The sequence below is a fragment of the Nothobranchius furzeri genome, chromosome 16, assembly GCF_043380555.1.
Source record: "Nothobranchius furzeri strain GRZ-AD chromosome 16, NfurGRZ-RIMD1, whole genome shotgun sequence".
NCBI classification, from domain to species: domain Eukaryota; kingdom Metazoa; phylum Chordata; class Actinopteri; order Cyprinodontiformes; family Nothobranchiidae; genus Nothobranchius; species Nothobranchius furzeri.
The window spans coordinates 28,856,739-28,869,250 of NC_091756.1; the positions used below are offsets into that span (position 1 = coordinate 28,856,739).

General features: G+C 45.5%; 1 protein-coding gene across 3 annotated transcripts in view; it reads right to left on the reverse strand.

The window, feature by feature from the left end:
- The window catches only part of slc38a10 (solute carrier family 38 member 10), a 32,538-nt gene extending 21,275 nt beyond the window's left edge, over nucleotides 1-11,263 (reverse strand). For 2 of the 3 annotated variants that reach the window (XM_015963597.3, XM_015963595.3), the window contains exons 1-7: nucleotides 10,876-11,263; nucleotides 10,477-10,721; nucleotides 9,679-9,796; nucleotides 9,516-9,561; nucleotides 9,280-9,373; nucleotides 9,045-9,188; nucleotides 5,931-6,055 (exon numbers count right to left, since the gene is read on the reverse strand). In XM_015963597.3, the coding sequence (XP_015819083.1) occupies nucleotides 5,931-6,055; nucleotides 9,045-9,188; nucleotides 9,280-9,373; nucleotides 9,516-9,561; nucleotides 9,679-9,796; nucleotides 10,477-10,566 (617 nt within the window). In that variant the 5' untranslated portion in view covers nucleotides 10,567-10,721; nucleotides 10,876-11,263. Of the gene's footprint in view, nucleotides 1-5,153; nucleotides 5,279-5,930; nucleotides 6,056-9,044; nucleotides 9,189-9,279; nucleotides 9,374-9,515; nucleotides 9,562-9,678; nucleotides 9,797-10,476; nucleotides 10,722-10,875 lie in introns of all 3 variants that reach the window. The other variant, XM_015963596.3, reaches the window with a different exon arrangement.
- Between the last annotated feature and the right edge of the window lie 1,249 nt (nucleotides 11,264-12,512).

Here is a 12,512-nt window from a genome sequence, read left to right on the forward strand (position 1 = left end):
TATTATTTGAGACTACTCTGCATAACAATTTGTTGGCACCTGTTGCCCCCAGTAGGTATAGTCGTCATACGTACTCTGACACTGCAACTCATTTCACTTCGCTGTTTGAACAAGCCTTCTTTGACATATCAGACAAGTCCTCACTGGATGGACTGCTTACTTGTTTAAATGAGACCTGTGAGGCTATCCTTAACACTGTTGCGCCGTTAAGGCCCAGGAGGGGAAAGCGTTCGGTAAATTTATGGTCAACGGACACTACTCGTGCCGCAAGAAGGACATGTAGAAAATACGAGAGACAGTGGAAGAAGGATAATCTGCATGCTTCCCTAATTGCTCTATGTGACAGTTGGAAATCATACCAAGAGGCAGTTAGATCTGCGAAATTTGCATATTATTCCAATCTCATTTCTTTAAACTCAAGCAACCCCAAAGCACTTTATACAGCAATTAACTCAGTTCTGAAATTAAATGATCATCATGTGCTGCAGGCTTCAGCTAAAACGTGTGATGAGTTCCGTGACTTTTTTATTGGGAAAGTTGCTGCGCTCCGGGCCACCATGTCTAGGGCACCGGTATGTGGCCGTTCTGCTACTGGCATCAGAGGTTTGGTAGCATTTCAACAAATTAGTCTAGGTGATTTGATCAAGATCGCTGGGAAGGCTAAACTGAGCGGCTCGCCGGATGAAGTGATGCCAACGCGCCTCTTTAAAGAAGTCTTTCCAGTGGTCGCCCCTTTAATATTGCACATAATTAACATGAGTCTCAGTTCTGGTATAGTCCCTGACGATTTCAAAAAGACGGTTATTCAACCTTTGCTCAAAAAGCCTGGAATGGATGCTTCGCTGGCTGCAAACTACAGGCCCATTTCAAAACGTCCATTCTTAAGTAAGGCACTAGAGAAATGTGTTTACCACCAGATCTTGGTTTTAATGGATGAGAATACCATTTTTGAGACTTTCCAGTCTGGCTTCAGAGCTCTACACAGCACGGAGACTGCACTGGTTAGAGTGCTCAATGACATTTATCTAGTGACTGATAGCGGTAATTCTGTGTTGTTACTTCTGCTGGACCTCACGGCTACCTTTGACACGATAGATCATGAAGTGCTGCTTCACCGTCTACATCATTATGTCGGGATTTCAGGGTTAGCCCTAGAGTGGTTTAGATCATAGCTGACAAATAGAAAAATGTGTGTTAGGATGGGAAGTTATTCCTCAGAGTACTCTGATCTACCCTGGGGGGGTACCACACGGCTCGATATTGGGACCTCTGTTGTTTTCTGTTTACATTCTGCCCTTAGGTGACATCTGTCGTGAGCTTGGAGTTCAATTCCACCTATATGCTGACGATTGTCAGCTGTACCTGCCTCTGAACACGTCAAGTGGTCTCTCTATTTCTATTCTTACTAACTGTTTGAGGGAGATCAAGACCTGGATAAGTGAACATTTTCTGAGCCTAAATGATCACATAACAGAGGCTATATTATTTGCTCCAATCATACATTGTGACTCTTCCCTAACTGACTGTGCATTCAATGGCCAGCTGACTACATCAGTGACTAATCTTGGTGTTAAACTGGATAGCGCCCTTAGTTTTGACACCCACATCAATGGCATGATCTCCACCTCCTTTTTCCACCTTCGTCAGCTGGCAAAGATCAAACCATTTTTGTCGCGTCATGATCTTGAGACGGTAGTCCATGCTTCTATTGCGGTGCAATTGGACTACTGTAACTCTGTTTTATTCGGTGTGAGCAAGGGCTCAATAGCCAGGTTGTAAATGGTGCAGAATGCTGCTGCCAGATTTTTAGAGGGCAGGCGCAAGTATGACCACATTACTCCTGTCCTGGCTGCCCTTCATTGGCTGCCCATTGATGTAAGGATTCGTTTTAAAATACTCTTATTGGTCTTTAAAACATTAAATGGTTTGGCCCCTCCTTACTTGGTGTCACTACTTCAACCGTACACCCTTGCACGGTCACTCCGCTCGGAGAACCTCATGCTTCTCTCGGTCCCAAGAATGTGCCTAGACATGTAGTGATAGGGCCTTTGCTGTGGCAGGTCCTAAGGTTTGGAACGAGCTTCCTCTCAGCATAACGCCAGGGACACACCGGCCGCGGAAGCGCAGAGAAGCGAATCGCTCACGAAATTCGGCCGCTGCTCGCTGCTCCTTAGTTCAGAACACACGCGCCCCAGTCGAGGCGCGCCTCGGCTCAGCTGTAGTTTTTCTTTTAAACACTTGGTGTCCTCCATTTCCTCTCTGCCTTTTCTCAGCTCTTTTCCTCTACGTTTGAGTGTTTGTACATGTGTGCGTGTGTGTGTGTGTGTGTGTGTGTGTGTGTGAACCTATGGTATGAGTTGTTTCTGCCAGTTGAATCTCTTGGAACCCGCTCCAGTTCTGCAGCTGTATCCTAGCAGTTTCTTCTGAAATGGGTACGTAAATAAACGTTTTTCGGGGATCGTACAGCTCCTTGTGTTTCTCAACTTCCATAATTAATTTAAAGTCATCCATCCTAACTGCTTGCCTCAGACTTTCTGCCTCTCTGTCCTGTTTGCTCCGGTGAAAAGACACCCCAAACCACACCCCCTTCACGTGGTCACACACGCACACAAGTTCGATGTGTGTGTATGTGTGTGTGCGTGTTTGTGTGGTTTTTCTGCAGTGTCTGATTACGAACACATTTGACTATTGCAGAATTTTATTTTGAAATGCTTTATTTTGTTAACTTTACCGGCCTGCCTCTTATGTCTAGGTTTGACTTCCTGCCAGAATTGACGCGATTCACCCGCGGCTCGCGAAAAAAATAGAGCCGACACCGAAATGATTGCTGCACGGCGCGGGCTGGAGCGCCGGCACGAGGCAATTCGCAGCGCTTCAGCGGCCCATGTGGTCTATAGAATAGCTTAAAGCCGGGCGTACACTGTGCGACTTTTTCACTTTTTTGAGCCGATTTTCCAGTCGTGCGAGAATCCACGACATCGGGGCGAGTTTTGCGCCGAGCGGTCGTGTAGTGTACACGGGGTTACGAGAGGCGATTAACACCACGTGACCAGCTGCCGATCAGCAATCGTGAGGTCGCACAGACTTCTGGCATGTTTAATATTTCGCTCGTCCCTCGTGAGGGTATCGCACTGTTGAAGCGGTGCTGCGAGCAGCTGCGACCCAAAATGTATCAGAACCGCTCACGGCGCATCAACGCAGCTCGCTCGCTATTTCCCTAAAAACACGCTGTTCATTTTTGTTTCTACACGTTTTTTTACTCACAAAGATTGTCAAGAAAGCGTGTTTGTCGTGTTCATGTCAAATTAAACTGATCACAAAACACAAATTTACTTTCTTTATTTTGTTTTCCTCATCCAACCCCCATAAATCCCTGTGTGTCCTCCTGCAGCGCTCCCGAAGGACAACAGGCAAAACAAGACAAAAAAGTCTGACGTGTTGAGTAAAAACTGCTATTTTTAGCATATTTTTAGGGCCGACGTGTTGCTACCAGACGTACAGTGTGAGCAGTCAGGTCGCATGCTAGAACTGGGTCGTGCAGTGTGAGCACATGACTCGTGAGATCTGCTCTGCGAGGAAGTCGTACAGTTTGAGCTGAAGCTGAACGCTGCGAGTGAAAAAGTCGCACAGTGTACGCCCGGCTTAACAAGGGCGCCGAATGAAGGCGGTCCCATTTTCGCGGCGCTTCTGCGGCCAGTGTGTCTCCGGCGTAAGGACCTCCACTTCTGTTGCGGTTTTTAAGGCAAGGCTAAAAATCTACTTTTATGATCTGTCTTTTAATCTTTTGAACTAGTCTTATTGTTTTACTTACAGCAATCTGTGTACTCACTGTATTTTTTATCTGTATCTTGTGATACAATGTTTTTATTTTCTGGACTTAATGTTTTATGTTTTTACTTGATCAGTGTAGCGCCTTGGTGGCATCTTTTTGCCTGTAAGGCACGATTTACAAATAAAGTTAAAGTTGAGTTGAGGGGAGTTATCGCTTCAGCCTCACGGGCTCAAGGGCACTTGTATTGGGGCCAGACAGAGATCATTTCCTCTCTGTCTTAAAGTTCAGTTGGTCCTCAACCCCTCTAAATCCAATAATGGCGTAATTAATCAATCCCATCCCGCGCTGACCCGTCAACTTGCTCCTTGATCGAATCAACCTTCTGTGCCAGAGTCTGAATCTCAGCCAAAGTTCCAAGCTTACGACTCATCTCGACAATTATATGAGTTTGTGCATTCACAGCGTGGTGTAATCCATCCCTGAGCTCCAGGATTGAGCCAATAGTTCTCGACAGCTCATTAATTTTCTGGTAAGCCAGATAACCACACAGGCCAAAAAGCAGGAAACCTGACACCAACACAACAAATATCCAGACGTCTTCAGAATCCTCTACAGACAGTTGGGAGAGGCAGATCAGGTTCCACTGTTTCCAGGAGTCCATGGTATGCCCAACTGGCTCTGTCCCAGAGGGGTACCCGGGAGCTCCTTCTCCCGTTCTCATCGTTGAAAAAAATCTTGTCAATCGCGTTGAGAGACCAACTGACCAGGTCCATGTTTAATCATTTCCAGTTTACAGAAAAAATGCAGAAGCGCCGTGCACCCAAAGACAGACAAAGAGCCTTGGGATAAGATAGGGAGGAGAGGAGGAAAAAAGCGTCTGTACTCTCCAAGAGCCGGAAGAAGACGTCATCAGCAGGCGCAGGATCCCAAGCAGATCCAGAAACTACGGCACCACTAAACTAGCATCAGCGTTGGATTCTCTCGATAGAATTAACCATCACAGTCGGAGGAGTCACACTGAGGTTGCTATTAAACTATGATGTAAAACTACCCTGAAATGTTTGTATGTACTGCCCCCTAGTGCCAGGAAACTACACAGTGCCACGTTCAAAAAGAAAAACAGGACAGGTAACATTTTTTTAAAATATGCAAGTTGTGTTTTGTTTTTTAAATTTAGAGAATATTATTTTGAGGCTGATATGAAATAGATTTGTTTTGTTTCTCATGCACCTGCACCAGACTAGACTACAGGTGTGTACTTAACCATAACCTGCGTGTACCGTTACACCCCTTCTTACATCACAACATGCCCTTTTCTAATCAAACTCTAGTTTTTGTTCATAATTGAAGAAGTCACCTTAAAAGCGTGAGGAGTACTTACGACTGACAGGCGAAGGCCATCCCACAGATGGGGAAACAGCGAAACACACCCTCCCAGCGCACCACATTGACCTGCCCTAGCCACCAGCCGCTGAGCAGCCCGTGTTTGAACGAGGACAGCACCATCTGAGGGGAAGGAGGCGGGGAGGAGGAGGGGAAGTTACAGCCCAAACCAAATGAACACAGGTGGAGAGGGAGGACACGGACAGCAGAATAAGAGGAGGTGAAGGCGGGGAGGCTGGATCCATGTCGACAGCTCGCACATTTTGATAGTAATGAGTGAAGGAAAGAAAACAAATAAGAGAAAATGAAAAAAGTGGAATAAAAGAAACTGTATGCTGGACGGAAAACCCTGTTTCACTGGATATATAGTTACGCTGAGTAAACAAGTGTGGACGGAATACTCTAGAGAAACCCAGCAGGTTTTTCGCCAGCATGCATTTCCTCCGTCTTGCTCCTTTCACTGCCTGATAAACACCTCCACACCGAGCTAGCTCATTCTGGGTCGCTGGATGGAGGGCAGCAAAGTTATGTTTAGTTCACCATGTTTAACGCCTCTGCCTTGTTACTACTGCCACCAAAGACACACACACACACACACACCCCCAGATGAGTCAAACCAGAACTGAAGGGGAACAATGCGGATGAGGAAAGTGAACAAAGGCATGAGGAGGGTTTACGGAGTGTAAAGTTGCAGGGGGAAACCCACTGGGCTTCCTTCACTCTCCACCCCTCCCCCACTGCCCTACAGTGGTGATTGTTGAGGGGTTTTACTTACGGGTGACAGCAGAAGGTTGTGGCGATAATGGGCAGGCACTGAATGACGCCCTTGAAGCGCCACAGGTGCACCTGCTTCACCCAGGAGCCCGAGATTAAGCCGTAGCGCAGAGACGACAACACTATCTACAGCACCAGAAGCGGGGGGGGGGGGGGGGGGGGTGTACACGTAAAGGTGCAGAGGGTGAGACGGGGAAGACAGGACAAGGAAGAAAGGAGAGGGAAACAATGAGGTTGTATACGAAAGAGTGAGAAAAGAGGGGAATGGTTAGGGGCAGGATGGAAGAAGGGAGGGAAGGAGATACATTATTTGTTAGAAGGGTGAGAGGTTCTGGCCGGGTCAGGCCTGGGTCTAGCGCCGGACACACCACACCAGGGTTGTAGGTTATCAACATGCTACACCACTCAGAGAGAACATGGCTTGGAAGCAGCACTGAGGTTCAGTAAAAACAAGGGTTGTAAACATCACGTGTGTGTACGCTTAAAGAGTAAACAAGCTAAACCACATGGGCCAGAAAACTGCTGCTGAACTCTCAGGGTCCAGACCGGTCCAGACCAGTGCAGGCCGGCTGAACTGTTTAAAGCAACACCACATCATCTATTTTAGACTCACAGTCATGTTTCTTCTTTTCTTATTGAATTTGCATCAAGTCTTCTTCTCACTTCTCCGATGAAGTAAACTCACACCCCATTCTCAACCAGCCAGCATCTCCTTGTATGAGGTGGGCCGAATAGCTGAATCTGGCATCATGGCAGACGCGTCTCAGGCAGGACAATCATGAACCACGTAGGACAATGCCTTTAAACGCTGCCAGTTAGTATCTGTTTAATAGGGAGTGTTATTGCGGCTATTTGACATTTACATATTATATTTTATTGGAATGATCAAACTCTGCTCAGAAAAAATTCTTAAACTGACAGAATTGATCAGAAATGATCAGGAATCATCAAATAATTCTGAATTATCCTGACACACCAGAAGAAATTAGGTAATATTCCAAAATACCGTAATGAAGTGTTTATAATTGCTGCTGCCGTTAGACACACGTAGGTAGCCTGATTAAATGTTTAGGTAGTTAGTGAGAGCTAACACAGCTGCTGCAGCACGGCCCCAGCTGTGTGTTGGACTACTGTTATTAACCACTGTTAAGAGCAAATGTCATGTCTTCTGGTGCTTCAGTGCTGCTCAAACATACAATAACAAATGTTCTTCCTTACGTTTGAATGATAGCATCCTGGTGCCCAGATCAATCGAAATGGTAAAAATGCTTGAATGCTCTTTGCTCAGACACCATTTCTTATGAATCACTGACAAAATGTGTGTGAAACTGTTAACAGTCCAGTTGATAGTTTTCAAGACATTTCTCTGTGGCAAGATTTTTGCATGTTTAGGCGGGAAACAGCCGCGGCCGCACGACGACTGGCTGCTGGGCCGCACCGCTGCTCAGTGAGACTGTAGGAAGCTGTGTGCTTCATCTCAGAGTCTCCTCACCGCTCACGGCCGCCACACACTCAGAGACATCTGAGTGTGAACCACAGACCGGACTGGGTCAGATATGAAAATGATAACATACAGCTGTCATGGCCCCTCTAAACTGGCTCCCAATTGATTTTAGGATCTAATTTAAGGCGCTACTTTTTGTTTCTACGTCTCCAGAGAACAGCTCCTGCTTATTTATCTGACCATGTGGTACGGTGGCCACCTGCTTGTGAGCTTTGGTCACTGCTGGTACTTCCACAGGTGAGATATGGTGAGGGTAGAGTGGGGCTTCGCAATATGGCCTAAAATCAACATCACAATACATCGAGGAAGTCACTTCAATAACGATAAATGGCTGATAACTACAGGTATGTGCAGAAACAAGGTGTCCAATAAATGGTGGACGCCTTGTGAATCACATTGAGTTGCTTTTTCACGTGACTCGAGATGGAACAGCTTCTTAATGGGACAAGAATATCGCCAACCTGCACACATGCGTATTTTAACTTTTTTTTATTATTGAATTGACTGCCAAGCCCTAGGGTAGAGCCTTTGCATTTGGGGCCCCGAAGCTGTGAAATGAGCTTCCTTTGGACGTGAAGTGAAAACAGAAACACGTCTTTATACCACTGCCTTTCCTGGTAGCTAGTTGTTTTTAGCTTTTTAGTCGTTGCCTTTCAAATATCCTTTTAACAGCAGTTTTTTATATATATATATATATATATATTTAACATGGATGTTACAATTAAAATGAGAATCATCAGCAGCAGTTTTCTGTTTCAGGTGATTTAGGGCGGATTTGCTCTTTAAAAAGAGGAGCAAGACTTCTTTGTGTTGGTAAGTAAACAGACGGGCACAGCAACAATTAGCACAATTCAACAAAACAGCACTGGTCAGAAATATAACTGTAGAGGAGCTGAACTGTAAATAACATCAATCAGTAGTAAAACGAATGCTTCACACGGTTTTAGTTATAAAAGTTAAAAGCTTTAGTGCATGGGTGTTTAAACGACCACAAACACTGGTAATCAGCTGCACTAATAAAGATTCACTTGGTTCCATATGAAGCTTCTTTTTAAACCTCTGCTTAGGTTAGTTCTCACTCCACATTAAAGGGATATTCCACCTCTAGGTGAAAATGTGTCTGTTTCCATATTCCCCAGAGAGAGAGAAGTGAGAAAAAAGCATTTTGTAACCAGCGCAGTCATTCTCCTGGTCTGGCAGCCGTCCGTCCGCTTTAGCTTTTTATGTGCAAAAGTGATTAAAGCGACTCAATGATGACACCAATTATTCCTGGTGAGCTCAATAATCATATCGACTGCAAATGAAAAGTAAGAAGTAACACGGAGGATTTGCAGGCGCTGATTTAGACTTGGGACTACATTACGACAAAGCACCGTTGTAACCCGCCGCTGCATGGCACACGGCTATAACACAGCGGCTCTGTGCCAGAATACGCTGATCTTTATTAGTGCAAACTTGAACCTTTTTAACCAGCTTTGGGTTTTATTTAGCGTTTTGAAAACGTAATTAATAATTTTTTATATTTTCTTCTGATCAACGCCTGTTAAAACCAAAGTACTCTATGCTACAGCTCATCCACACACACACCAGTATGGGACGTGCTGGGCTCACCGTGAACATGAAGAGGGTGTAGAAGATGAGAGCCATGGCTGAGAAGGACTGGATGGAGGACATCATGTTCCTCTGCAGACTCAGGGGCAGAACGATGAACAGCGACACGGCGATCAGCAGCAGCACACGGAAACTACCGGTCACCTTCAGAGGAGAGCAGGAGGGACACGAACGTACACCTGGATCTGATCCGTGATAGCAAATGTGCAGATGTGCGAAAGAGCTGAAGTCCAACCTGTAAACCCATCAGCTGAGCAAAGAAATTTGAGCCCAGGTCAGCGATGACAACGTAGAAGGCGATACACGTCCCCAGCATCAAGCCGATCATACTGTAGGGACAGAGGACGTATTCAGCTGATGCATAATAAATACTCCAGCTCCCTCACATATAGATTACGAACATGCAGGAAATAAACTTGCTGTGTTCTCAGTATGGATGTTGAAACGGGAAGGGTCATTAAAGAAGCATACCTGGTTTCCACCAGAGTTTTTCCTACTTTTCCATAAGCATGGAAAGCTGCAGAGAGGGAACAGGAACCAGAGTGACGATTACATAAACAGCTGAGAACACGTCACCAGCATAGCTGTTTATTTAACTTCTGTTTTGTGACAAAGTAAAAGCTGCTTTACACACCCAGTCCAGCGTAGGTCCTTCGTTTAGTGGTGCTGGCTGTGTTCACCAGGAACATGCAAGACTTGTGGGTCATCCAGGAGCAGAAGAACAGCAGGAAGGTGCCCAGCACTATTCCACACTGAGAAAAAACAGAGGCAGAGGTCATCACACCAACACCCATGAGCTGTTTCAAACTGGTGACCAGATCAAATACAACCACTGCTCATTTTATACCATTACATCAACAAAAGAGCAAAACGTGATGCTCAGCTTTGTAATGATTCCTAAAGTTAAAGCACCACACAAAATATAAAACACCTTCCAGCTCTGAGTGGCATTTACAGCTCAACCTGCAGAGTGATTCAGGTGTAATAATGAGAGATACGCCTAAATAGCAGTATTTTGCATGACAGCAGATGTTTATTATTCTCATTAAAATCTGTTTGCTCTCCTTTGTTTTGTTAAAATATAGTTTTAATTCTTTCTAAAGAACTATTGTCTTTGTCCTGATCTCAAAGTGTACAATCTGTGGCTCCTGTAGCACCACAGATCTATCCAGTCATTCTGCTTTTTCTGCTAGATGTAGGCGTTTCTGATCACCCGTAAGGCCCCTGTAACTCTGATCATGTCTGCACGTCCTGGTTTCCTGATCTGACTGGATCCAGCTGTTTGTGTCAGTGGTGTAAACATTCTGAGCTGTAGTGTGAATACAGGTCGGCTCTCCCGAGTGCATGCTGTATTTTTATAGTTCATGGAGCACAAACCCATCCTGTAACTGAGCAGGATGTAGTTATAACGTGTAATTGGGACTCAGCCCACCTGTTTGAAGCAGAAGGGCATGGTGAGCACACTGACTCCAACGATGCTGTTCACCACGTTCATGATTAGGCCCGAGTTAGACGCTGTCATCTTCAGCTGCTGGGTGACCGTTCTTACTCAGGAACAAGGAAAACCCGAGCCAGACTGGTCGGGGACAGCAGCAGCGGAGGTTGCTCGCGGTCTGCTTCACAGCGACGGCCGAGGGTTTGTTGTTCTGGCTGAGAGGTAATCGGTGACGTGGCGCTCTGAGAGGAAACAGAAATACAGCTACGTTTACCGCACTTTCATCTCTAGTTCCGCTTCAACACAGCCTCCCGTCAAACGTTACTTTAGTGTAATAAAATGCTAACAGAAGAATAATAAACTATGAAATAACCATTAATATTGCTGCTAACTTACCGCCCTCCACCTCGCTGTCCTGCTACGTTATCATCGGTAATCCCGCGAGCACAAGCAAGCGTCGTTTAGAAATGGCTTTTTGTTTGTGTAAAAGCAGAAGGTAAAAGGAAAAATGTGTTCATGGGAAAATAAAAACAAATCCTGGTGAGCTGTTTTCCAGCACGCGTATCCAGGAAGTGCAGCTTGTAGACGAGTGGGGAGGGACGAGAAGACAAGCAAGCGTGTTGCTTTCAGGGCCGCTGAAATACTCGCGCGCCCCCTAACGGCCTCATAGTGTTTTACACCAGACACACTGCTGCTGTTGCTGTTGGACAAATCTCAGCTCTCTCTAACTGTTGTTCTCTACTTCATCCTGATTGCAGGCTGTTTCTCAACTTCTGCTGCTCAGATTCCAACATCTCATCCCCAGGGGGAGTCCCACATCATATCTATATAAATATACATGACCAGAAGGGCATACATCACCCTGCTTCTCCTCCAGCTTCACTGGCTGCCAGTCAACTTCAGGGTTCATTTCAAGATCCTGGTTCTGGTCTACAGGGCCTTACATGGACAAGCACCATCATACGTTGGTGATCTTCTCAGTCCCTACACCCCCAGTAGGTCCCTGAGGTCCAGTGACCAAAGCCTAGGGGGTGTGCAGCGCACCAGGCTAAAGACCAAAGGTTCCTGAAGCAGATCATGGCTGCTGTGGCCCCCAGACTCTGGAGTTCTCTCCCTCCCTGAGCCTGAGATCAGTGGACTCAGTGGTCTCCTTTAAAAAGCAGCACCGCCCTCTCCTCATTCTGCTCTTTCTACCATTGCGGCCTTTCCCAGAATCCACTGATTACTTTTTTTAAATTCATTTTCTCTTTCTATCTCTTCACAATTTGTATGTTTCCATGTTTTATTTATTTCTTAACAAATCTTTTAAATTTTAAAAAATTTTGTGCATGAGAGGCACTTGTTTCTTCTTCTTCTTCTTGTTTCTTCTTCTTTATATTGATTTTTTGTGACCTGCTGGAAATGCCAAACCCTTATTTTCTAAAGCACAAGAACAACTGACTTGATCTCATGCAACTCAATGCCAACAGCATGCCGGTGCATCAGAGCAAATCTAATATAATAAATGAGATGTGCTTTTGAGATGTTAGCGATTTTACATTTGAGGATATTTTCTTGCAAGTGCTTTGGTAACCTTCCCCCTGAGGGACCTTCACTTGTAAAAGAACATTTTAACAGTGTTATATTTACTTAACTAAAGCACTGACAGACCTGCTCAAATCCTGTTTTTCCAGAGGCCCGAGATATCCCTTTCAGGAAAAAGGAAACAAGCTCCAGAAAAAGACCAAACGTGGATGACGTGGGAAAACAGCCTTACACCTGAAACGGTCTCTGCACTGACCCGGTTGGTTTCCGTTTGGAAAAGAGCCTGCCTGGTGCCCTCTGTGATATTGTGTCATTTGACCAGGAAAGCGAGGGGGTATGGGATGTAGGGGGGTGTTGCCCCGAGAGGGATGTGATGGAGGGAGGCAGAAGGGGAATTCTGAACTGAAGAGGGCCATGTGTGTATTTCAGACATTTTTTTTACTTTAACCTTTTAATTATTGTGACTTTTTCCCTCTGAAAATCATGTTTGACATCTATCCTCCCAGTTG